Source organism: Gekko japonicus, unplaced genomic scaffold, assembly GCF_001447785.1.
Source record: "Gekko japonicus isolate JY-2015 unplaced genomic scaffold, Gekko_japonicus_V1.1 scaffold3020, whole genome shotgun sequence".
Classification (NCBI taxonomy): domain Eukaryota; kingdom Metazoa; phylum Chordata; class Lepidosauria; order Squamata; family Gekkonidae; genus Gekko; species Gekko japonicus.
Window position 1 is genome coordinate 104552 of NW_015161502.1, and position 25356 is coordinate 129907.

Consider the following 25356-nt stretch of genomic DNA (forward strand, 5'->3'; position numbering starts at 1 on the left):
TTGGACTCCTTAAGCAGCAACTGCAGGAGCAAAAGCCCCTCTGAGAAAGGAGGGGGGGGGGACCCGGGCTATCACACACACACACACACTGCTCATCTCCTCTACCTGGACTTGAGGCGCAGCAGCTGTTTCCACACCTCTGCCAAGACGATGGCTGAACACAACTGTGAGGGAAACAGAAGGAAGGAGGGATTGTTAGCCCAGACTCCCGAATTCGTTTGCTTTTTTGAATCCCACTTTGTGCTCCCTCCTTCCCAGGGCTGTGAAACCTTGCCATAGGCACATCCAACAAAATCTGTAAGGATTTCTAGTAAATTACCAATGGATTTCCAGGGCAGAGAGCCAGTTTGGTGTAGTGGTCAGGAGCGCGGACTCTAATCTGTGAGAACCGGGTTTGATACCCACTCCTCCACATTTTATTTCATTTGACTTGCTATGTCATTCTATTTTATGTCATTCAACATGCAGCTGCTGGTGGGACCTTGGGTCAGTCCCAAGTTCTCTCAGAGCTGTTCTCTTAGGAGCAGCCCTCGAAAGAGCGCTCTTGGCCCCACCTACCTCACAGGGCATCTTTTGTGGGGAGGGAAAGGAGATTGTAAGCCACTCTGAGACTCCTTCGGGTAGTGAAGGGGGGGTATAAATCCAATCTCTTCTCTCTCTGTGTCTCTCATCTACTGATGCTCTGGCATCACATCCAGTCCACGCACCAGCCCCAAACATCACAGCGGTGCCGGGCTACAGGCAGGCTTCCATAGTCCGCTCGCCGCCTCCTGTCTGTGGCCCATGAGACGCTCCTGGAAAGCCTTTAATCTGGGGCTGAGAAGGCAAGTCTTGGCTACTAGCAATGTGTTTTCAGAGGTATGCTGCCCCAGAACATGGAGGTTCCATTCATTTGCCATAGCTAATAGGTGCACACAGAATTGCCTTCCAGGAATCCTTCTAATCACTTTTCAAGTGAGTGGCCATCACTACATGCTAGGCCACAGAATCCCAGAACTTCACTCTGTGTTCTTTGAAAAAGCATAATAAGTCTCTTGATTTATATGTTGTTTGTTGTAGTTGTTTATGTCTGTGTTTAGGAATATAAGAAAAAATAAATGTGTATCTTCGGGTACTTAAAAAAAAAAAGCATCTCCTTTCCCCCCCCTTTCCTAAACCTTTTACCCAAGAACTTCACTGTGTGCCCCAATTCTATCTGGCCGCAAGACGGCCTTACCACGTGAGAGGGCATCTTGGGCACCCTCCTGAGCAGTGTTCCCTCTAAGCTGAGTTAATGTGAGCTAGCTCACACTTTTTTAGCCTCCGGCTCACACATTTTTGTCTTCGCTCAGGAAGGAGGGCTCCAGAGCAAACTAATTTATGCAGTAGCGAAATTGCTCGCTCACAACTTTAATGCCAGTAGCTCACAAAGTAGAATTTTTGCTCACAAGACTCCACTGCTTAGAGGGAGCATTGCTCCTAAGCAGAGGTCATTTCGGGGGGGATCGCGGGGGATCGCAGTTCCCCCGGGTGAGGTACGGGGGCGGGGCACATGACGAAGCCCTGCCCCCTGCTTCCGGCCGCCCTGCTTCCGGCCCTCATTCAGCCAGGAGGAGGCAGGAGAAGAGGGAGAATAAGTTGCTTCCTCCCTGCCTTTCCCCACCCCTGCCTGCCTGGGGCCAGGGAGGGCCTTCGCGGGGCTTCCTTGCACTCCCGCCGGCCTTGCAGGTCCACCGCCGGGCCCCTCATGGAGCTTGGCAGTGGAGCTGCAAGGCCGGCAGCGTCCAGGACCGTTGGGGGCGGGGTGTGTGGCCTTATGACACACTTCCTGCGATGCCAGGGGGTGTGGCATATGCTAATGAGGTATGCTAATGAGTTCCCCTAGCTCTTTTTCTATGAAACGACCCCTGCTCCTAAGCCTTCTGCCCTCCCTCCTCAGAGAACTTCTCTTCCATCTTCACTGCTGGTCCCCACATCTGGAAGAGCAGAAAAGGAGACGGGTAAGAGAAGGAATGGAACAGGCCGAGGAGACGGATCCTGCCCCAGTCCCAGACTCCTCCTCATCCCTGCATCCACCAGCAGAGCTGCTTCAGCCACAGGGGCAAGAATCAGAGCTGGATTTTCTTCCCAGCCTAGCGAATCCTCTAGAGGCAGAAATATCTGGCAGGGAAGCCTTAGGATAAGGTCGTTGTTCGAACAGCGTGAAGGAAGCCCCCTCACCTGCTCTGCCTGCCTCTTCCCCTCTGCCTGACTCAGGAGGAAGCCTTCGGCCAGGGCCACCGCCTGGGAACTGGTCTCTGGCCCACACCCTCTGACCCAGCACTGCATGTCCTGGGGCAGGACGGCCAGGAACTGCTCCAGGATCACCAGGTCCAGCATCTGCTTCTTGGTGTGCCTCTCCGGCTTCAGCCAACGGTTGCAAAGTCCATGGAGCCGGCTGCAGACCTCTCGGGGCCCATCGGCCTCCTGATAACAGAACTGCCGGAAGCATCGGCTGCGTGCTTCTGCAGTCATAGCGTCCTGAGCTGAGATCTCTACCACAGCTCTTTCCCAGAACTCAGCACCACTCCCTGCTTGGGTAGGATGGGGACCGTTCCTTGATCTCGTGCCAATTCCGGGTCCTTCTGGGTCCTGCTCTTCCATCTCCTTCCCCTTCCCTTGGGTTGCGTCCGACTGAGGAAAGATACTCTTACTCATGTGGCTATGAAGAGGGAGAGGAAATCCTATCAAAAAGGCAGAAAGAAACCCAAAGAAAACGGGGCTACATCGCCAGCCCTGGTCAAGAGACACCTAAGGGTTGCCTTGGTGGATCAGAAGTTCCACCCTTATTGTAGTTTGTGAACCAGGATTAATGTTATTGTGCTATATTACATATCAATACCTTTTTGGTATGCCTTTTTGGTCTTTCAGGAAAGTAAACCATCTCTGTTTGGCTCCTTAAAAATCTGTTGCCGATGTTATGATCTTGGCCTCCTGTGACCAATGCTCCCTCTAAGCTGTGGAGTCTTGTGAGCAAAAATTCTACTTTGTGAGCTACTGGCGCTAAAGTTGTGAGCGAGCGATTTGGGTGCTGCATAAATTCATCTGCTCTGGAGCCATCCCTTCCCCAGCTAAGATGGAAAATCTGTGAGCCGGAGGCTAAGAAACTGTGAGCTGGCTCACACTAACTCAGCTTAGAAGAAGAAGAAGAAGAAGAAGAAGAAGAGATTGGAGTCTCAGAGCGGCTTACAAACTCCTTTCCCTTCCCCTCCACGACAGACACCCTGTGAGGTGGGTGGGGCTGAGAGAACTCTGACACAAACCGTTCTTTTTCAAGGACAGCTGTGCCAGAGCTTGTGACTGACCCAAGGTCACATCAGCAGGTGCAAGTGGAGGAGTGGGGAATCAAACCCGGTTCTCCCAGATTAGAGTCCGCACACCTAACCACTGGATGACCTTGGGAACCCTGCCTGTGACCGCGTATCAGTCCATCCTTGGGGTTACGTCTCAGTGTAAACTGGAGCCCAAGACAAAGTGACTCGTAACAGCTTAACCATTTCAGCTATGAGGAGAAGAAGAAGAGGTTGGATGTATACCCTGCCCTTCACTACCCAGAGGAGTCTCAGAGCGGCGGACAAACTCCTTTCCCTTTCCCTCCCCACAACAGACACACCCTGTGAGGTAGGTGGGGCTGAGAGACCTCTTGACAGAAACTGCTCTTTTTCAAGGACAGCTCTTGTCAGAACTACGGCTGTTACCTTCCCACCGAAGCGGTACCTATTTATCTACTTGCAATGTCTTGCTTTCAAACTGCTAGGTTGGCAGGAGTTGAGGCCAGAGACGGGAGCTCACTCCATTACATGGCACTCGGGTCTCGAACTGCCGAACTACCGGCCTTCCGGCCTGCAGCTCAGAGCCTTAAACCTCCAAGCCACCGCGGCTCCGAAAGTACTTAAGGGAAGCATAAATGTTAACATGAACCACTAAATGATGCAACGTTACATGGCAGGATACAACTTAACAGCAACGTGAAAACTACACAGCACGATCCTACTTATGATAACCTATACATTGCCCAGGCTGGCCTCATCTCATCAGATCTCGGAAGCTGAGCAGGGTCGGCCCTGGCTAGTATTTGGATGGGAGACCTCCAAGGAATGCCAGAGTCGTGAGGTGAGGGCAGGCAATGGCAAAACGCCTCTGAACGTCTCTTTCCTTGAAAACCATACAGGGTCACTATGAAACAGCTGTGACTTGGCGGCAAACACAAATACACATTGGTACATAAGAACATAAGAGACGCCAATGTTGGATCAGGCCAAAGGCCCATGCAGTCCAACACTCTGGGTGCGTTCAGACGCAGCCTTTACAACGGATTCTGTGCCGGTTGCAATCGATGTACCTACCGGCGTTCAGACGGGGAACATCTGTCTTCCCTCTCTATCCGTTGTAAAGAGCTTTAAACCGTTGTACTCTGCCAGTAGGTCGGAAGTGGTGGTAAACAGAGTGCAACGGTTGTCATCGGTGCACCCAGGCATCTGATCGCTCTCCTCCGTTACAGAGACACTTCTGTCGGAAGCCTGAGGCTTCCGGCTTTCCCCGCCATTTTTTTAAAAGAGGAAGCGATATGCGCTCAGGCGAAGCTTCGCCCTGAGCGTTTGTTTAAAAAAATAATAAAAATGCCTTACTTTAACTTCCCGGAGGAGTCCGGGACTACAGCGAGGCCAGGTTGGGTTTTAAACTTTAAAGGTAAGTGCTTACCTTTAAAGTTTAAATGTAAGGGGGGGGGGTTGAGCATGCACAAAAATCGGCATTCTCTGAATGGCTGCCTATGCGCATGCTCAAACTGTCCTTTAAAAAAAACACACACACGCAGACGCCCGCAGCGTGTGAGCGGGCGTCCACCGGAGGGCTTCGCAAAATGGAGGTGAGTGTGATCGCGTTTCTGCCGGCATAAACTGCACCGGTTCCAACCGGTGCAGTTTATGCCGGCAGAAAGGCCGCGTCTGAACCTGTGTCACACAGTGGCCAGAAATACCAGGTGCCATCAGGAGGTCCACCAGTGGGGCCAGGACATTAGAAGCCCTCCCACTGTTGCCCCCCCCCAAGCACCAAGAAGACAGAGCATCACTTACCCCAGAGCCCCTATCTATACCTTGTGGCTACAAACCACAGTCCTTAAGAATTTCTCTCTGTCAATCATTTTGTACAGATCTACCCCCTGGAATAGTTCAGTCTTCCATAGTTTGCAGAACACCAGGGGAGTAGGAGTCTTCCTGACTACCTCAGGCAGACCATTCCACAAAGTGGGGGCCACAATTTTAGAAATTATGAACATAAATGTGGCTTTAATACCAGAAATTTTCTTGTTCCATATTATTCCGGAAGGATACCAACAACACGAGGTTTATCTGTTGACGTATATTATAACAGCTGCGAGAATAGCGTTCGCAAAATACGGGAAAACAGAAAAGATACCCTCCAAGGAGGAGATAATGTATAAACTAATGGAATTGGCAGAGATGGATAGACTAAGCATGTTAATACAAAGAAAGAATGACGTGCTATATACTAAAAGATGGAAGAGAGTGTTTAAATGGATAGAAAAAGAATCTACAGGAATTGAGGAGGAGGAGATTGGCTTTATACCCCTGCCTTCACTACCCAAAGGTGTCTCAGAGCGGCTTTCCTTTCCCCTCCCCACAACACACACCCTGTGAGGTAGGTGGGGCTGAGAGAGCTCTGACAGAAACTGCTCTTTTTCAAGAACAGCTCTTATCAGAACTACAGCTTGCCCAAGGTCATCCAGCCCAGGTGCAAGTTGAGGAGTGGGGGATCAAACCCGGTTTTCCCAGATTAGAGTCCACGCACCTCAAACACTACACCAAATTGAGGGAGTTGAATAGTAAAAGTATGTTAATATAGAAGAAGATGATGTAAACAAAAATTGAAGCAAAATGGATAAATAGACTCAAGCCAGAAGACGCAGGAACGTAGAAGCGCAGGCGCGGCGGAGCCTAAAGGACATAGCCGGAGCCGGGCTGATGCGAACCATGTGCCAGATGGGCCCGCCAGAAACAACAGCCGACTCCGAAAGCCACCGGAAGAGGAAGAGCCGAGCCGAAGCCGGGCCGAGCCGAAGCCAAAACAAACAAACAAACAAAAGCCAAAGGACAGCGAGTCCCACCATTGGGTGCCGGTAGGGCAGTCCCCACTCCTGATGACATGGTCATAGATAGGGATAAATGAAATTGTGTAAGCCGCTCAGAGACCCCTCAGGGTTCAAGCGGGATACAAGTCGAAAGCATAAATAAATAATGTTTTTAATGAAGTAATTGTACATTGTAAAACTTGTAAATAAAACTTAAAAAAAAACAACCCACAAAGTGGAGGCCACGAGGGAGAAGGCGCGTGGACAGTTGTTGATCCGGCCCATGCAAAGCCGTCATGGTGGAGCATAGGAGAGACTGTCTCGCAGGTATGAGGCTCCAGTGCCGGGAAGGGCTTCCTATGTGAGAGCCACTCCTTTAAACTTAGCCTGGTAACTGATGGGCAGCCGGCGGAGTGACTGCAGAATGGAATCCACGCTCCATCTAGCTGTCGAGAATAGTCCAATTGCGGCATTCTGCATCAACTGGGGTTCCCGAATTGGTTTCGAGGGGAGACCCACGCACAGTGCATCACAGCAGTCTAGTCTTGATGTCACCCTGCGGTGGATCCAGGTGGCCAGATCAGCCGTACAGAAGTAAGGCTGGGCTGAGAGTTGGAAGGAAGCCTTTTTTGGCAACCGCATTGACTTGCTTCTCCCAGCCGTCCTGTTGGGTCCAGTAAACCCTTCCAGGCTCTGAGGAGAGTCAAGTGAGGGCCAGCTGAACGGCATGGAAAGTGGGGAGCCGACTGTCCTTCTCAAGACCTCCACCTTCCCAACCGGCATTACTTCGGTCTTTCCAGGATTTCATTTCAACTTGTTCCCTGGTAGGCGCTGAACCACAGCCGCCAGGCAGTGAGTCAGGACCTCTGCGGCATCAGCAACAGGAAACGTGGGTAACTGTATATAGACAGCCGTATTCCCTCTAAGCCAGTGGTTCTCAACCTTCCTAATGCCGCCCCACCCTTTCATACAGTTCCTCATGTTGTGGTGACCCTCCAACCATAAAATTATTTCCATTGCTACTTCATAACTGCAATTTTGCTACTGTTTTCCGATGGTCTTAGGCGACCCCTGTGAAAGGGTCGTTCGACCCCCAAAGGGGTCGCGACCAGTATTCCCTCTAAGCTGAGTTGGTGTGAGCTAGCTCACAGTTTTTTGGCCTCTGGCTCTCACATTTTTATCTCAGCTCAGAAAGGATGGCTCCAGAGCAAACTAATTTATGCAGTAGCCAAATCGCTGGCTCACAACTTTAATGCCAGTAGCCTACAAAGTAGAATGTTTTCTCACAAGACTCCACAGCTTAGAGGGAACATTGCCCACCAACCATAAAATTATTTCCGTTGCTACTTCATAACTGCAATTTTGCTACTGTTTTCCGATGGTCTTAGGCAACCCCTGTGAAAGGGTCGCTCGACCCCCCAAAGGGGTCCCGACCAGTGTTCCCTCTAAGCTGAGTTGTGTGAGCTAGCTCACAGGTTTTTTAGCCTCTGGCTCACACATTTTGGTCTCAGCTCAGGAAGGAGGGCTCCAGAGCAAACTAATTTGTGCAGCGGCCAAATCACCTGCTCACCACTTTAATGCCAGTCGCTCACAAAGTAGAGTTTTTGCTCACAGGACTCCATAGCTTAGAGGGAGCATTAAGAACCGCTGCTCTAAGCTGTGGAGTCTGTGAGCAAAAATTCTACTTGGGGAGCGACTGACCTTAAAGTGGTGAGCCAGCCATTTGCCTACTGCATGGATTAGGTGGCTCTGGGAGCCATCCGAAGACAAAAAGCTGTGAGCCGGGGGCTAAAAAACTGCGAGCCAGCTCACACCAACTCAGCTTAGGGGGAACACTGCATGTAGCCAGTAGCCTCGACAGATGGGTGACAGCCAAGCCCAAAGCTACAAATGATTTGGCCTTGGGGGCTGTAGGTAAAGACAGAGGAGGATAGGGGGCAAAGGCTTGCGCCCCAAACGGAGAACTGAAGGATCTGACCCACTCCAACCCACAGATGGTGCCCCAGCCCGCAGGCACCCCCAGAAAAGGGCGGGGCCCGCTGAGCCAAGGGCAGCAGAGAGAGCCAGGAGGAGCCGCGGGGGGGACCGGCCTCCGCCTCCGTGGGACAGACATTTTCAACGATTATTAGTGCTGCGTTTTAACCTCATTCCCTCCCAAACACGCGCGGCAGCCGCCTCGCCGTCTTCCAGGACTGCAAAGCTTATTCCCACCCCCCAATGACTTACCTGCGAGTAAACCCTCCCGGGATCCCGCTGCAAGTCTCGCCCTCCTATTGCATCTCTCTGAAGCCCTCCCGGGTCTCTCCGGCGATTCAAATAGCAGAGACTCCCCCCCCCCCACACAGCTCCTCGCCCGGCCTCTCTAGCCAGCGGCTCACGCGGCTTTAACCCCTTCGGCGCTGCAGGCGGAGGAGAGAAGCGGCCTCCTCCCGTCCAAGGTCCCCGGCTCTAAGCTGTGTAGAGTCTTGTGAGCAGAAATCCTGTTCCGTGGGCCTTCCTCCTCCGCGGATTGCGGGAAACGCCTGCTCCGGTCCCCACTTCCCTCTTGCTAAAAACCAAAAGCCTGTTCACTGGCACTTCCTGGGGCCCCGGGGGTCTTGTTGGGAACCTGCCCTGTCGGAAAGTGTTACCTGCCACCAACTGGTGTAGTGGTTAAGTGCCAGGACTCTGATCTGGGAGAGACGGGTTTGGTTCCCCACGCCTCCACTTGCATCTGCTGGATGACCTTGGGCAAGTCATAGTTTTCCAGGGCTCTTTTTGTAGCAGGAACTCCTTTGCCTATTAGGCGACACTCCCCTAAGGTAGCCAATCCTCCAAGAGTTTACAGTAGACCCCCCTGTAAGAAAGAGCTCTGTAAGCTCTTGGAGGATTGGCTACATTAGGGGTGTGTGGCCTAATAGGCAAAGGAGTTCTTGCTACAAAAAGAGCCCTGACTCTGTCAGAGCTGTCCTTGAAAAAGAGCAGTTTCTGTCAGAGCTCTCTCAGCCCCACCTATCTCGCAGGGTGTCTGTGGGGGGGGGGTGGGGATTGTAAGCGGATCTGAGACTCCTTTGGGTAGTGAAGGGCCGGGGATAAATCCAATCTCCATCAGCATTTTATCTTTTTATATGTATTTAAGATTGCCATTCATTGCATACTACCTTATTGCATTGTTTCACTGAATCTGTTTTAACGTATTTTAATCTACTGTAAGCCACCCTGAGCCTGCTATGCAAGGTTTTAAAGGTGCCACTGGACTCAAACTTTGATCTCTTACTTCAGATAAGCCGGGCTTCCCACCTGAATCTTTCTGAAGCTGGACTCTGATGTGTAGTCGTATTGGTCTGAAGCAACAGAACAAAATTCAAGTGACCCAGTGGCACCTTTAAGACCAAGGAAGTTTTATTCAAGGGCACCGCAATGAGCACCGCAACCCTAGAGTCGGATTCGACTGACTTTCGAGCAAGGGAACCTTTACCTTTAATCTTTCATGTAGCTGCAAACTTCTTCAGATACATTGAAATGGAAATTACCAGTCCATACAGATAGGTAGGGGGTGAGCAGCAAGCTCGGATAAAAGATAATGGAAGATGCTTAACAGGTGCAAAGACCAAACAGGAATAATAAGTGTAGTTTATATGGTTGCCGTTTGTTTGGATTTAATTCTGGGGGGGGGGATATAGTGAAGCAAATAAATATATTAAAATTGGAGAGTGATGTGGAAATGTAACCTTAGCTGTGGAATGCTGAAGGCAAATTAACTGTAACAACAGGGTCACAGTTAATGTTAATACATTTTAAAATTTAATAAATTATAGTGTTAAAAAAGTTATCTTCATTCTGAATGCTAATTGCTGTTCACCCTCTGCCTATATGTATGGACTGCTAACTTCCATTTCAACATATCTGAATAAGTGTGCAGGCACACGAAAGCGGATCCCTTGAGTAAAAACTTTGTCTTAAAGGTTTCTGAGGCTGGTTTGTGAAAAGCAACCCTGCAGTGCCATCTACTGGCAGACAATATGTTTGTCCTGACAAATTTTAAATTTCACCTTTTTACATTGAGATCAAGATCGATAGCCCTGTTGCTGCACCACTGGCATCGCCTGCGACCCGACTGCAAGGACACTGTGCAGAACTGTGTCCCCTGCATAAAGGGGAACCCCTCAAAAGAGAACTTTTGTAGGGGTAGGGAAAATTCTGGTTCTCACATAAACACATGAAACTGCCTTATACCGAATCAGACCGTCATCAAGGTCGGTATTGCCTACTCAGACTGGCAGCGTCTCTCCAGGGCCTCAGGCCAAGGTCTTTCACATCTCCCACGGCCCGGCCCTTTCCACTGGAGATGCCGAGGACTGAGCCTGGGTTCTTCTACATGCCAAGCAGAGCCAGGGCTTGCCACCAGTTTCCCTCCCAGGACTGGGCTGAATGGTGCTGGTGCTCAGGACCCCTGAGTGCTGCCACACACACACACACACACACACACACAAAGCCCTGCCTGAAACCAGTCTTGAAGTAGAATCAGCAAGGGCAGGGTTCCTCTTCCTTAGATTATCCCCCAAAACTGAAAACAGGCATTGGCAGGGCTTTTTTTGGAAGAAAAAGCCCAGCAGGAACTCATTAGCATAATAGGCCACACCCAACAGCAGAACTCCATTAGCATATTAGACCACACTCCCTGACAGCACAGCTCATTAGCATATTAGGCCACACCCCGTATGTTACCAGAAGTGTGGCCATCCAGCCACACCCACCTTTTGCTTCTTATTCTGCTTACTTTGTTGTCAAAACCCTGGGATTTTTTTGTAGCAGGAACTTCTTTGCATGTTAGGCCACACACCCCTAATGTAGCCAATCCTAATGAGTGTCTGCTGTTGGGTGTGGCCTATTATGCTAATGAGTTCCTGCTGGGCGTGGCCAACTCGGGAGCCAGCCGGAACTCCGTTCCTGTGCGTTCCTGCCTAAAAACAGCCCTGGCCATTGGTATGTCCCCCAAATTTGTTGCCCACTAACCCAGTTTGTGGAGACTCTCCTGGAGGTCTTCATCGTCACCCTTGGGTTTCACCAGCCTGAATAATTTTGTGTCATCTGCAAACTTCTTCAGTCCCCTTCTTCAGTTTGAGACCAACCTTTCCCAGCACATCTGGGGGCTGACTCTCTGCTGCCACCTCCAGGCCAGCATTGTGAGATGCATCTCCCCTGCCGTAGCCCAGTCTCCAAAGGCTCTATGGCAGGCCTTTAAGAAACTTTCCCCCAAATTACAAATCACTCACCTTCTCCAAACTTCCATGAAAGCAGAGTAACCATGGCATGGATCCAGGTAGCCAGATAAGTGCAGTCAAGGTAGGGGGCTATGAGTGTGGAGATGTTTTCTAATTGCTTTGCATCCCTTCCCATGCGCTTAATTGCTTCAAAGCCACAACGCTTATCTGTAAAGTTTTACTGGAGGAGATTGTGGTGTCTATCGTCCGTGGGAGTGTCTCCGTTCCCAGCTTTGCAACCGTTAGAGAGTCTTACGGTCTCCTGCGCGCAGGAGCCCACCTAATTGGGTATTGCTGGGGGGGCGCATAGGAATGCCCTATATCTTATTATGCGCACAGGTAGCCCGCCATTCCTGTGTTCATGTTATTGCATCTATGGCTTTTCAATAAAAGTAAAACCTTCCTAGAAGCGTGTACTTCGTTGTTTGGCTGTGCGTCCTGACAGTAGACTAGACTGAATTGGAAGAAACTTGGAAGAAAGTATTTTTCTGCAGTGGCATTAAGCTCTCCAGCAACAATGCTGGATCCAGTATAACCCCAAAGCTCTGGAACCCCATCAAAATGGGAAGCACAATACTGAAACCCTGGGATTCAATATAGCTAAAAGAACTGGTAGTCTATATAATTCTCTTTGAACTTGGGTTCCATTATTCAGCCACTTATCCAGAAGAAGAGAAATTGAAACATCTACATACCTAGGAAGCTATAGATTTTTCACTGGTCGTCCTCTGCTTGATTTATGACTGCAGGGGGTCTTCAGACACTTTTATTGCATTTAAGCAAGGAGAATCGACCAGTTGGATTTATGGGCATACCTTGTTATTAGTGCCTATGAGTGCAATTACTGTTATGTTTATCTCCAGGGCCTTTTTTGTAGAAAAAGCCCAGCAGGAACTCATTAGCATAATAGGCCATACCCAAAAGCAGGAACTCATTAGCATATTAGTCCACACCCCTGACAGCACAGCTCATTCGCATATTAGGCCACACACCCCTGTTACCAGAAGTGTGGTCATCCAGCCACACCCACATTTTGCTTCTTATTCTCTTTACCTTGTTTGTTGACAAAACCCAGGGCTTTTTTTTGGAGCAGGAACTCCTTTGCATGTTAGGCCACACACCCCTAATTGTAGCCAATCCCAATGAGTTTCTGCTGTTGGGTGTGGCCTGTTATACTAATGAGTTCCTGCTGGGCGTGGCCAACTTGGGAGCCAGCCGGAACTCCGTTCCTGTGCGTTCCTGCCCAAAAATAGCCCTGTCTGTATCTCAGTGTTGGAGTATGATATGCCAAGAGCACGTATGACTATATTTGGGGACATTGTATTTGTTTTGGGGTTGTGGACCACCAACTCATTATAGACATTTATTTGTAATTTAAACACTTACTTAATATATCCTGTACTCAGGTACTTCAAGTGCATTTAATCTTTGATGGTCTTCCCTTGGCGTTTTTATGCTGTTTTCTACTATTACCGCCAGGGATCCCTGTCTTGTCTGCTACTCTTATGGGAAAGATGACAAACTGCCCACTATAAATGTCTGTTTCCGCAAGCTGTAGGATATTTACCTCATGGACTATGTCACTAACAGAATAAATAGTACTCTACATAGTCCTAAACACTCCAACTTCGATGACAAATGCTTTCCGATTTTCATAGAATCATAGAATGTTAGAGTTGGAAGGGGCCTTGCAGGTCATCTAGTCCAACCCCCAGCACTCTGCAGGAGCATGGCCGAAAGATAGCCCTTCAAATTTTGGACTTTCTATCTCGAAACCAATTTATTTCCTCTGACTGGTCTCAAATACACAAATAGGTGTAATGACTTCACACTTTCCCTGAACAGTGCCCCACAACGAATATCGTCTCCCTCCTCACCTTCCTTGCTGGACCAAAAAATTGTCAAATCCTCAGAATTATTCTTACTTACTCTTTGTAATCCAAAACATCATTGCAATCCTTCTTACAATTTCTTGGTAATTATCTGTTCTGCTTTATATGTTTATATGTATATGGATCACACTCATTTTATTTATTTACTCCAAACTCCAATTAAACTTTTTTTAAAAGTAAGCTCTTATACACTGTTGGAGCCAGTCTGGTGTAGTGGTTAAGTGTGTGGACTCTAATCTGGAAGAACCAGGTTTGATTCCTCCACTTGCACCTGCTGGATGACCTTGGGCAAGCCATAGTTCTGGCACAGCTGCTCTTGAAAAAGAGCAGTTTCTGTCAGAGCTCTCTCAGCCCCACCTACCTCGCAGGGTGTCTGTTGTGTGTAGGGGAAGGGAAAGGAGTTTGTAAGCCGCTCTGAGACTCCCTTGGGTACTGAAGGGCAGAGTATAAATCCAGTCTCTTCTCTTCTTCAAATATAACCTTTCATTGATATGCTGTATTATGCTTCCTAAATATCCTACAAATGTCTCCTTTAAGATAGTGTATATGTGCCCGGAAACATCTTCGGACAGCGCTGGCTTTTCGGCCTTGAAACGGAGATGAGCACCGCAACCCTAGAGTCGGATTCGACTGGCTTTCGAGCAAGGGAACATTTACCTTTACCTTACACGAAATTGTATTTGCTCTGTATTTACTCATACACTTTCATGTTCACATTCTAACAATGTTCATATCATACTGCTATATCTTCAATACATTAAGAAAGTTTACATTTTACAAAAAAGAAAAGAACAACCCCCCCCCCCCCAGCTCTTTGGAGGAAAGATGAGATTTTAAAAGTACTAACTAAATAAATGAAACCCACTTTCAAAGCAACAGGACAGTCCTTGTGGCATCATGGGAACGGGGTGTGTGTGTGTGAAGAGAAAACAGAATGCATTTTAGGATCAGTCTCTCCCACACGGAGGATTCACCAAGGGGCAGTTCCTTCTAGCAAATGGACTCATTGAGGACTGGCAGCTTGGGAAATGGCAGCTTTGCCTCCCAAGGACCCAGCAAAGCTACATATAACACCTCACCCCTGAAGACCATTGCCAGACTCAGAGGTTACTGGCATGATGACATCCCTTCCTGTGCAACGCTGATAATGTGGCTTAGGCCTTCTTTCTACTGGTAAGTCCCTCCCCCCGTTTCTCCACGCGTTGTCAGAAGGTACCTGGCACCTTTACCCCCAAATGCATTTTCTTTAAACCCCCCCCCCCTCTTATTTGCAACGTCTTTGGCCAGCCACCTAAGGTTACCAACTCCCGATTTGGGAGATGAATTATTATTATTACATTTATATCCCGCCCTCTCCGCCGTGGCGGGCTCATTGAAGGGGTTTGGGGAGGAGTGGAACCACAGTGGGATATAATACCACGGAATGTAGGTATGTAGGGCTCTCTTTCGGCCATGCTCCTGCAGAGTGCAGGGGGTTGGACTAGATGACCCGCAAGGTCCCTTCCAACTCGAACATTCTGATTCTATGGAATCCACCCTGCAAAGCAGCCCTTTTCTGCAGGAGAAACTCTGTCACCTGGAGATCAATTCTAATTCTGGGAGATCCCCAGGCCCCACTGGGAGGTTGGCATAGCTCTGTGAGCCATACTTTAAACCACCATAACCCTGTGCCTCTCTGCCTTGTGTTATGCCTGGACTCCTCCTCCCTTGGAAGGACGAGTCTGGTACCTAGGGAAAGGTACAAAATACACAAATACTGCAAAAAGTGCACGTAATTGACACAATAGTAAGAATCAGTTGACTCTTGTTAGAAACTTCAAGCTGTTTTAATCTTTCTGTTTCTCAATACAGGACGCCATCAACATTTCAGAGACGACGTCAAGTCATCGGAGACACAGACGAACTTCCCCGGAGTTTTACCGCTCATTTCGATACATTCTTTCTCAACGCAACGGTTCACTTCTGCGCCCTTGCAAAACCTGATATCGGACTGTCTTCGGTTCCACACTGCTTCAAGAGCTCTTAACAAAAGTCTTGCTGTCCGTTTGTTGAAGTATCTTTTGTTAAGAGCTCTTGAAGCAGTGTGGAACCAAAGACAGTCCGATATCAGGTTTTGCAAGGGCGCAGAAGTGAACCGTTGCGTTGAGAAAGGATGTATCGAAACGAGCGGTAAAACTCCGGGGAAGTTCGTCTGTGTCTCCGATGACTTGACGTCGTCTCTGAAATGTTGATGGCGTCCTGTATTGAGAAACAGAAAGATTAAAACAGCTTGAAGTTTCTAACAAGAGTCAACTGATTCTTACTATTGTGTCAATTACGTGCACTTTTTGCAGTATTTGTGTATTTTGTATTCTAGTCATACTGCTGCCCCCCGTTTCCTCTTTGTCAACCTAGGGAAAGGTGACACAGGCAACCTTCTTTCTCAGCATCTCACAGGGTCACTCACTCAAGACTCTTCCCTGGTCTGCCGATATGGTCAAAATAGGCCCCTCAGTCAGTCACATGGAATGTATGCCATCAAATATTGACCAGAGGCTTGTCGGGGAAACTGGTCCCAAAGGTGCATTGTGGAAGGGTCTGGTTTCTGGCAGCTCCCTTCCCTCTTTAAATCCACCGGTGTCAAAGACTGACTTCTCAGAAAAGGCAGCAAAACTAACCCTACCTCGCCTGACCCTTCTTTACCTGGTTATCCTAAGTGAATACCTAGCAGAAATCATTTGAATCCCGTAACATTCCTTATAATCGTTTTCTCGTCCTGGCAATTAGAGGTCACCAAACACAATAGACATTTTCACATGAATGTTACATTGCATTCGCAATTCCTGGGAATGTTAGGAAGCTTCCTTGCTCAGACATAGTTTCACAATAGCTATCACAGCATTGTTCTAAAAACAATCACGTCATGTTCCAAGGGGTATATTTAACAATGCTCTTAAGTAGAGTGTGTGTGTTTGGACATCCACTAACTTACACCCCCAATGTTAGGTTGGGCACACTTCCTTGAGTGAGATGCTGCTTCATCTCGCTCGTCCTTCAGATCTCCAATTCTTTGGATAGGTCAGTGGTGGCGAACCTATGGCACGGGTGCCAGAGGTGGCACTCAGAGCCTTCTCTGTGGGCACGCGTACCATCGCCCCAGCCAGGCCCAAACCATCATTAAAGTGTTGAATTCTCTGCCAAATAATTTTAAGTCAATGAAAGCATTTGGGATTGCTTTCCTTACTTTGGATCATCTAAAGTTAACGTATGAGTTGTTTTTTCTAAAGTAAAACCTCAGTATTCAGGTTAAATTGCCGTGTTGGCACTTCGCGATAAATAAGTGGGTTTTGGGTCGCAGTTTGGGCACTCGGTCTCTAAAAGGTTCGCCATCACTGGGATAGGTAAATAGTGTTTATCAGTATTACTTCATGTTTAGCACCTTATAATGTTGGGATTGTTTTATATGGTTTTAGGTAAAGGTAAAGGTTCCCTTGCTCGAAAGCCAGTCGAGTCCGACTCTAGGGTTGCGATGCTCATCTCTGTTTCAAAGCCGAAGAGCCAGCGCTGTCCGAAGACGTTTCCGTGGTCATGTGGCTGGCATGACTAAACGCCGAGGCACACGGAACGCTGTTACCTTCCCACCGAAGTGGTACCTATTTATCTACTTGCAATTTCTTGCTTTCGAACTGCTAGGTTGGCAGGAGTTTATATGGTTTTAGGATTGTTTAAATTGCTTGTGTGTTTTTATTCTTTTATGTAAGCTGCCCCGTGCCAGCTTCGGCTGGGAGGGCGGGGTATAAATCTGATAAATAAATAATATAAAACAGTCCCATAGGAATAAGTTTCCTTCTCTGTCTCTATAAGCTACCCCTATATTTTCTGAACTTGCATGCATGTTTATAGAGTACTCTTCAATTAATAAGTTTGATTTTATTCTTTCATTCTCCGCAATAAAAATCATTTCATTTATCATGGCCAGATTCACTGTGAGACTTCTACTGAGGGAGAAATCTCAGTACACATAAGTGGAGATCCTGCTTGACCTCCACTCCTCCACTTGCAGCTGCTGGATGACCTTGGGCAAGCCATTGTTCTGTCTGAGCTGTTCTTGAAAGAGCTCTCTTTTAAGAACAGCCCCACCTACCTCACAGGCACTGTTCCCTCTAAGCTGAGTTAGTGTGAGCTAGCTCACAGTTTTTTAGCCTCCGGCTCACACATTTTTGTCTTTGCTCAGGAAGGAGGGCTCCAGAGCAAACTAATTTATACAGTAGCCGAATTGCTTACTCGCAACTTCAATGCCAGTAGCTCACGAAGTAGAATTTTTGCTCACAAGACTCCACAGCTTACAGGGAACTTTGCTCACAGGGTGTCTGTTGTGTAGAGGGGAAGCGATAGGGGGTTTGTAAGCCACTCTGAGACACCGAGTGAAAGGCAGGGTATAAATCCAATCTCCTCTTCTTTCCTGGTTTTCCTGCCAACGTTTCTCCTTCCAAGGCAGGGACTTCCCTCTCTCACAGGGGTTCTTAACCTTTTTTGTAACTTGGACTGCTTTGGCAGTCTGGACCCCTCCTCAGAATGTTTTTAAATGCATAAAATAAAATACACAGAATTACAAAGGAAACCAATTACACTGAAATACAGTTATCAAAAAAAATTATATAGTAATGTATGTGTTTCTTTATTAACACATTAAATAACAGTTTGAACTCCACAAGGCTGCACAGGGAGTTATAGGGAGTTAAAAATTCTCATTTGAACAAAGAATGAGAACAACTCACTTCCTTCCATGTATTGATCCACGTAGGTAGGGAACACCAGAAATCAACGTAGATGTCTGGGTCACCAACGTAAGAACACACAACTTCACTGTTTCATGGCTGAACAATGACTAGAATAATAGAATCACAGAGTTGGAAGGGGCCATACAGGCCATCTACTCCAACCCCCTGCTTAATGACTAAGTGCAGAGTTGCCCGATAGTTGGCCAGCAAAGTCACACAAGAATCTGTAGAGAGGAAGACCGTGATCATGTGCGAACCAGTGGCAAGTCTAATCTATATATCTAATTCTCAACAATCCCCTCTGCATGCAGATACTTATTTCCACAGATAGGGGGCATACTCTCCCCCAACAGATTTTTCTACAGACTCAGGGCACTCCACGGGAGTGCAGAAAAATCCAAAAAGAAAAACCTTGGGGAGGCCTGAACCACCCCCAATACCTTTTGAAATGGCCGCCGCAGGGATCTACTCCAGGCCCCACCACACCGATAGACTGGCTGATAGCCAGAAAGAGGGGAGGAAGCAAAAAGCAGAACTGGATCTGGGATTGGGGAGGATTCCTCCTGCAGAACGAATGGCTAAATAGCAGAGGTGTGAACCAGCCTTGGGACTAGGATTGCCAGTTTTGCGACTAGGATTGCCAGTTTTGGGACTAGGTTGGGAAATTCCTGGAAATTCTGTGGTGAAGCCTGAGGGGTGTACAGTTTGAGGAGGGGAGAGGCCTCAGCTGAATATAATGTCACAGAGTCCACTCATTTTCTCCAGGGGGACAGATCTCTGTAGTCTAGAGTTCAGTTGTAATTCAGGGGGAACTGCAGATCCCACCTGGAGGCTGGCAAACCCAGACCTAGCAGCACCCTCTGGCTGACTTGAGACCCCCTGACTTGCATGCTTCAATTAGGCCTGGCTACTTGCTACTGTTCAACAGCAGCCACCCTATGAAAGTCAGTTTAGTATAATGGTCAGAGCTTCAGAGCAGGCTTTGCAAGACCCAGGTTTAGATCCCCATGTTGCTGTGAAAGCTCACTGGGTGATTTTGGACCAGCCTAACCTACCTCATAGGGTTGTTATATGGATAAAAAGGAGGAAACAATAATGTAAACAGCTTTAGTCCCCACTGTGAAGAAAGACCATAGTTTTCCTCAGTAGAAGCTGCAGAGGGAAAGGAGATGGAAAGTTAAAGGCCGAGGGGCAGATAAAGGTAGGATGGATGTTGGGTGGGAAGGAGATATGGATGCCAACACCATGTTGGGAAATTTCTGGATGGGGTGGAGACTAGGGATGATGGGGATTGAGGTGGGGAGGGACTTCAGATGGATATAATGCCATAGACTCCACCCTCCAAAGCAGTCATTTCCTCCTGGGGTACTAATGTTCCCAACCTCCAGGCAAGGGCTGGAGATCTCCTGGAATTATAACTGATCTCCAGATGACAGAGATCGGTTCCCCTGAAGAAAATGACTGCTTTGAAGGGTGGAGTTTATGCTATATACCCTGCTGAGTTCACTTCCAAGATCAAACCTCATCCTCCCAAATCTCCAGGAATGTCTCAACATGGAGTTGGCAACCCTAAGAGGAACTGATCTCTGTATTTGGGCAATCCATTGTGATTCCTGGAGAGTGGCTGCTGCCACTGCTGCTGTGGGGGGGGGGGAAGTAGGTGAGAGCCTGAGTGACACGGGCAGAAAGAGTGGGGGAGAAATGAAGTGACAGCCATAGAGGGAAGAGAAAGTTAGAACAGGGGTGGCAGTGAGGAGAAAGAGTATGAGAGAAGTAGGGGGAGAGGGGAAGAAGCAGAGGTGGGTGGAATGGGATAGCTGCTCCTGCAACCTTTTTTTGCAGGTCCCGATTTGGAACTACCCTAATTCCTAAGTGGCGATGAATATAAATGATTTTTCAAGATATCTGCAACATCTGTAATGTGATATAAAATACAGGTAATTTTTCTTGATAACTATGTCACAGGTACTGCCAATGCTACTGTAGTTTGTTGCCTACATTCAGAATGGAAGGAAGTGTCGAATTTCAGTAACAGGTTAGTGAATATCATGATTTTGTCCCCCATTTAAGTTCACAAACCCCCTTGAAATCTATCCACAGACATCTGCTATCCTTGACTAATCTATTTCACCACAGGATTTGGAAAATAGGTATGTTTTTTGCAAGTTTTGAGGATGTCAGAAGGACTTAGCTTGGCAGATAGACTGAAGTAGGGCAACCACTAAAAAGGCCCTTCTTTGCATAACTACTTCTGGAGCATTTCTGAGCTTCCAACACCTGAGAACTCAAAGAGCCTCATCAGAACCTCTATGGGAAAGGTTCACCCTTATATGGTGTCATGATCTGGGCTAGGGTTGCCAAATAGTTTTTACCTTGGAGTGGGGGGCTCCCACTCGGCGTCCTCAGCGCATGCATTCCCCTCAAATGGCTGTGGCCCCGCCCCCAGCGTGCCCGGCGTCAGCACGTCACATCCGGCTGACGTGCACGCCGGGGTGGGGTTTCCCCCGGGGCCCGATTCCGCGGCGGCAGAAATCGGGCCTCCAAAGCGGGGGGAAATCCGCCCCCCGGGGGGATTTGGCAGCCCTAATCTGGGCTGTGCCACCAGAGGCCTACTAGGCCCAAGGAGCCTGGTTAGCAGTAGGTGAGGCTGGGCCTACAACTCCCAGAAGCCCCTGGGAGGTTTTGGAGCCAAAATGGACCAATAGGAAAAGAGGAGGGCTTGGAATAAAAGTCTGGAGCAGCAGGAAGAGCTGTTCTTTCTTTCCGAGGGCAGAGCCAGAAGAAAGGCTGCTGCAGGGGAAAAACCCTCATCCTGGGGGAAGGGTGAGTAGAGTAAGGCCACCTGAGATAGTGAGCTAGGGAAAGTAAATTTAGACGCGTTAGGGCATTTGATTTCTTTTCTTTTCACCCACTTACTGTTATTATTCTGCACCTTGTTGTTTGACCTCCTATAAAATAAACCTTTTCCTTGTTTTACTCTGCCTGGTCCTCACGCCTGTTATTCGGCCTAAAGGGAGGTCTGAAGGTCTTGGGAGGGTGCTCTGGGCCTTCTCAAGGGAACCTAAATCCAGAGTGGTGGCAGCGTCAGGTGACACCCCCACCTGAGCCGTGACATATGGATTATCTGAGAAACAGAAAACATGGATCTCTAGCTCAAGCTCTTGCTACACAGTGAGTATTTATGACTTTTGGCCCCGTGTGTATTCCTCAATGGGCAAGGAGAAATTACCTGTTCTTGAATCTCCTTCACTCTCAGAACATATCCTTTCTTTCTCCCCTCTTAAATCTGTTTGAACTCTGTCCTCTGTTTGAATATTTCTATCATTTCTTCCAGGTTAGGGTAAGGATTCTGGGTAGATACAAGCACTTTACAAGAGTTTACATGCTTTCAAACCTTTCTATGGTTGTCTTTTTCATGTGAAGTAAGACAAAAGGTCTTTTCACAAGCTAAGCAGTTGTATGGTTTCTCCTCGTGTGGGATCTTTGATGCTGTTGAATATATTCAGTCTAACCAAATCTCTTCCCACATTCTGAGTGTTCAGGGTTCTACCATCTGAGTTTATAGATGCTTTTGAAGATCACACCTTTTAACGGATATCTTTCCACACTCTGTGCATTTGAAAGATTTTTCATTGGTGTGGGTTCTTAGATGCTGTTGAAAAGTGATGCTCCAGTTGAAGGTGTTTCCAGACTTTGAGCATTCAAAAGTTTCTCCTCTGTGTGTGTTCTTAAATGCAGTTGAAGACTGTCATTCCGACAGAATTTCTTTCCACACTCTGAGCATTCAAAAGATTTCTCACCTGTGTGCATTCTAAGATGCTGCTGAAGATTGCCAGCTTCAATGAATCTCTTTCCACACTCTGAACATACAAAAGGTTTCTCCCCTGTGTGGGTTCTTCGATGTTTTTGAAGATTGCCAAGCTGACTGAATTTGTTTCCACATTCTGAGCATTCAAACGGTTTCTCCTTTGTGTGGGTTCTTAGATGCCGTTGAAAACTGCTACTGTAACAAAATCGCTTTCCACACTCTGAGCATTCAAAAGATTTCTCACCTGTGTGCATTCTAAGATGCTGCTGAAGATTGCCAGCTTCAATGAATCTCTTTCCACACTCTGAGCATTCAAAAGGTTTCTCCCCTGTGTGGATTCTTAGGTGCTGCTGAAGACTACATCTGTGATTGAATCTCTTTCCACACTCCGAACATTCAAAATGTTTCTCATCTCTGTGGGTTCTTTGATGACGTTGGAGATTGCCACTTTGACTGAACTTCTTTCCACACTCAGAGCATTCAAAATGTTTCTCACCTCTGTGGATTCTTTGATGTTGTTGAAGACTGTCACTCAACCTGAATTTCTTTCCACACTCTGAGCATTCAAAAGGTTTCTCCCCTGTGTGGATTCTTAGGTGCTTTTGAAGACTACATCTGTGACTGAATCTCCTTCCACACTCTGAGCATTCAAAAGGTTTCTCTCCTGTGTGGGTTCTTTGATGCAGTTGAAGATGGGCACTCAACCTGAATCTCTTTCCACACTCTGAGCATTCAAAACTTTTCTCCCCTGTGTGAGTTCTTTGATGTTGCTGAAGATTGCCAAGCTGACTGAATGTCTTTCCACACTCTGAGCATTCAAACGGTTTCTCCTTTGTGTGGGTTCTTAGATGCCGTTGAAAACTGCTACTATAACAAAATTGCTTTCCACACTCTGAGCATTCAAAAGGTTTCTCCCCTGTGTGGATTTTTAGATGCTTTTGAAGACTACATCTGTGATTGAATGTCTTTCCACACTCTGAGCATTCAAAAGGTTTCCCACCTGTGTGGGTTCTGTGATGTTGTTGAAGACTGCCAGCCCCAATGAACCCCTTTCCATGCTCTGAGCATTCAGAAGGTTTCTCCCCTATGTGGATTCTTTGATGCACAAGAAGCTGTGATCTGTTTTTAAAGTACCTTTCACACCGAAAGCATTTACATGCCTTCACTGTAATGTTCCTTGGGAAATGTAAATTTCCCTGTCTTCCATCAGAGAATATCATTCTACTCTCTGAACAGATAAATGGCTTCTCTCCTGAGTGAATCCTTTGGTGTTTAATAAGATCTGATTTCTGTGAGACTATCTCGCCACAGTCTGAGCAACTATAATGTTTCTCTCCTGCATGTGTTCTTAGATGTCCAATTAGCTCTGCTTCACAAAGGAAGCTCTTTTCACACTCCAAGCATTGGTGGATCTTCTTTTCACTGTGCTTTCGCAAATGGATATTATATTGGGTTTGATATGAGAAGTTCATTCCGCACTGCAAGCACTTGTATGGTTCCTCCACCATGTGAGTTACTTCTCGGAAATCCTCCCCTTGGCAAGGAATGGGTTGATGGCTGCCTTTCTGCCTCTTGGGTCTGCCTTGATTCATGAAGTTTCCTCTCACATCCTCATTCTTGACTTCATCTGGCCATAGATGATGCAGTTCCTCATCCTCCCCATCCCTCTGATCGTATTCTGTTGGAATAAAGAGGGAGATCCTGTTAGCACCCACACAAGAAGGTCTGATTGAAATTCCACCCCACAGTGAAAGTGTTAAGGAATTTCCCATGTCTTATCATTATGGGCCTATGCTGGTTTGCCAATTTTTTAGAAATGCTGTGTTCCTGCCTGACTCTCCCCAGTGTGGCACTGGGAGGCAAGATGCACAAGAATCCCAGAATCCTCCAGACTACATGAGTTTCCATTCCAGATAACCAGAAGTGGCAAGTCAAATACTTTACACCCACCTGCTGTTGTTTTCCTGTTTGCTGTCCCCCCTATGCTCTGTGAAACCGAAACCAGGGTGATTACATACAAACCCCAACCACCTCAGAAATGAGATATACATTTATTTGTTTGTTTGTTTGTTTATTCAAACATTTATACCCCGCCCTCCCCACAAGCGGGCTCAGGGCAGCTTACAAGGGGCATATGCCCATATATAAAACCAGATAAAACAATAAAATCATAGATAATAACAACAATAGCAATAATAAAGTGCTTTTTGTAAACAGATGGTCTTAAGTGGTTTGATGGCATCTACAAATCCTCCCCAATGGGGTGACACTGTCCAGCAGATGGTTAAAGCCAGTCCCGCATTATCAATGCCACGCGGTTTGTGGCGGAACTTCCAGGGCGATTCCTAGTCCCGATGGTATTGCCACCGTTGGTGGTGGTGGCAGTGGCAGCCCCTATGCAAAAGCCTGGCGGACGAGCTCCGTCTTGCAGGCCCTGCGGAACTGCATAAGGTCCCACAGGGCCCTGATCTCCTCCGGGAGCTCGTTCCACCAGGTAGGGGCCGCCACTGAGAAAGATCTAGCCCAGGTCGCAGCAAGCTTTACCTCCCGGGGGCCTGGAATCGCCAAGCGATGTTGGGTCCCTGACCGAAGGGCTCTTGGGGGTATATATGGGGAAAGGCGGTCCCTCAGGTAAGTCGGACCCTGGCCATGAAGACCCTTAGCAAAAAGGGTGCATTTTGTGCTTTATGATCTCAAGGGGGGAGCAGTTAAGGAATTTTACATGTCTTATTATTATAACCCTATGTTGGTTTGCCAAATTTTAGAAATGCTGTTTTCTTGCTTGACTTCCCCTGCTGTGTATCTTTTTTTTTGGACCTCTGTTCCCTTAGTAATATTATCTCAGTCAAGGGTTGGTGTCACGGTATAGTTAAGAGAAGAGTTTAATGGCTTGTTTGTCTTTTTGGAATGTAGAATGTATTGTAAACAGGTAAAGGTAAAGGTTCCCTTGCTCGAAAGCCAGTCGAATCCAACTCTAGGGTTGCGGTGCTCATCTCCGTTTCAAAGCCGAAGAGCCAGCGCTGTCCGAAGACATTTCCGTGGTCATGTGGCCGGCATGACTAAACACCAAGGCGCAGGGAACGCTGTTACCTTCCCACTGAAGTGGTACCTATTTATCTACTTGCAATTTCTTGTTTTCGAACTGCTAGGTTGGCAGGAGCTGGGACAAGAGACGGGAGCTCACTCCGTCATGCGGCCATTCGGGTCTCGAACTGCTGAACTACCGACCTTCCAAAGCCTGCAGTTCAGCGTCTTAACCACTTGAGCCACTGCAGCTCCAGAGGATGGGGTAAATTATGTTTGGGAACAGGATTGATGAACTCTCTTTGAAATTCTAGTCCCTGGTCTTTTACCTACTTTATCGTATAAAGGAAGGATCCTGTATCCTGTTCAGCATGCTTGCATGATCTGCTCTTGCAGATATTAGGATGATCATAATTAACAAAGACCGTATGCTCTGTTAGCCAAAATCCTTGTGCGAATTCCTCTCCCTTAGATATGGATTGGGGGGAGGGGGGCTTTTCTAGGCTGTCCTGTAACACAA

General features: G+C 47.6%; 2 protein-coding genes across 2 annotated transcripts in view; both read right to left on the reverse strand.

The window, feature by feature from the left end:
- Positions 1 to 1231, reverse strand: part of LOC107125759 (zinc finger protein 658B-like) — an 8527-nt gene extending 7296 nt beyond the window's left edge. Inside the window, exon 1 of the mRNA XM_015429212.1 lies at positions 1217 to 1231. Within this exon, the coding sequence (XP_015284698.1) occupies positions 1217 to 1231 (15 nt within the window). The remainder of the gene's footprint in view (positions 1 to 1216) is intronic.
- Positions 1232 to 1892: 661 nt separating this feature from the next.
- The window catches only part of LOC107125760 (zinc finger protein 2 homolog), a 40082-nt gene continuing 16618 nt past the window's right edge, over positions 1893 to 25356 (reverse strand). The window contains exons 5-7 of the mRNA XM_015429213.1: positions 21969 to 23490; positions 15335 to 15482; positions 1893 to 1955 (exon numbers count right to left, since the gene is read on the reverse strand). Coding sequence (XP_015284699.1) covers positions 1893 to 1955; positions 15335 to 15482; positions 21969 to 23490 — 1733 coding nt within the window. The remainder of the gene's footprint in view (positions 1956 to 15334; positions 15483 to 21968; positions 23491 to 25356) is intronic.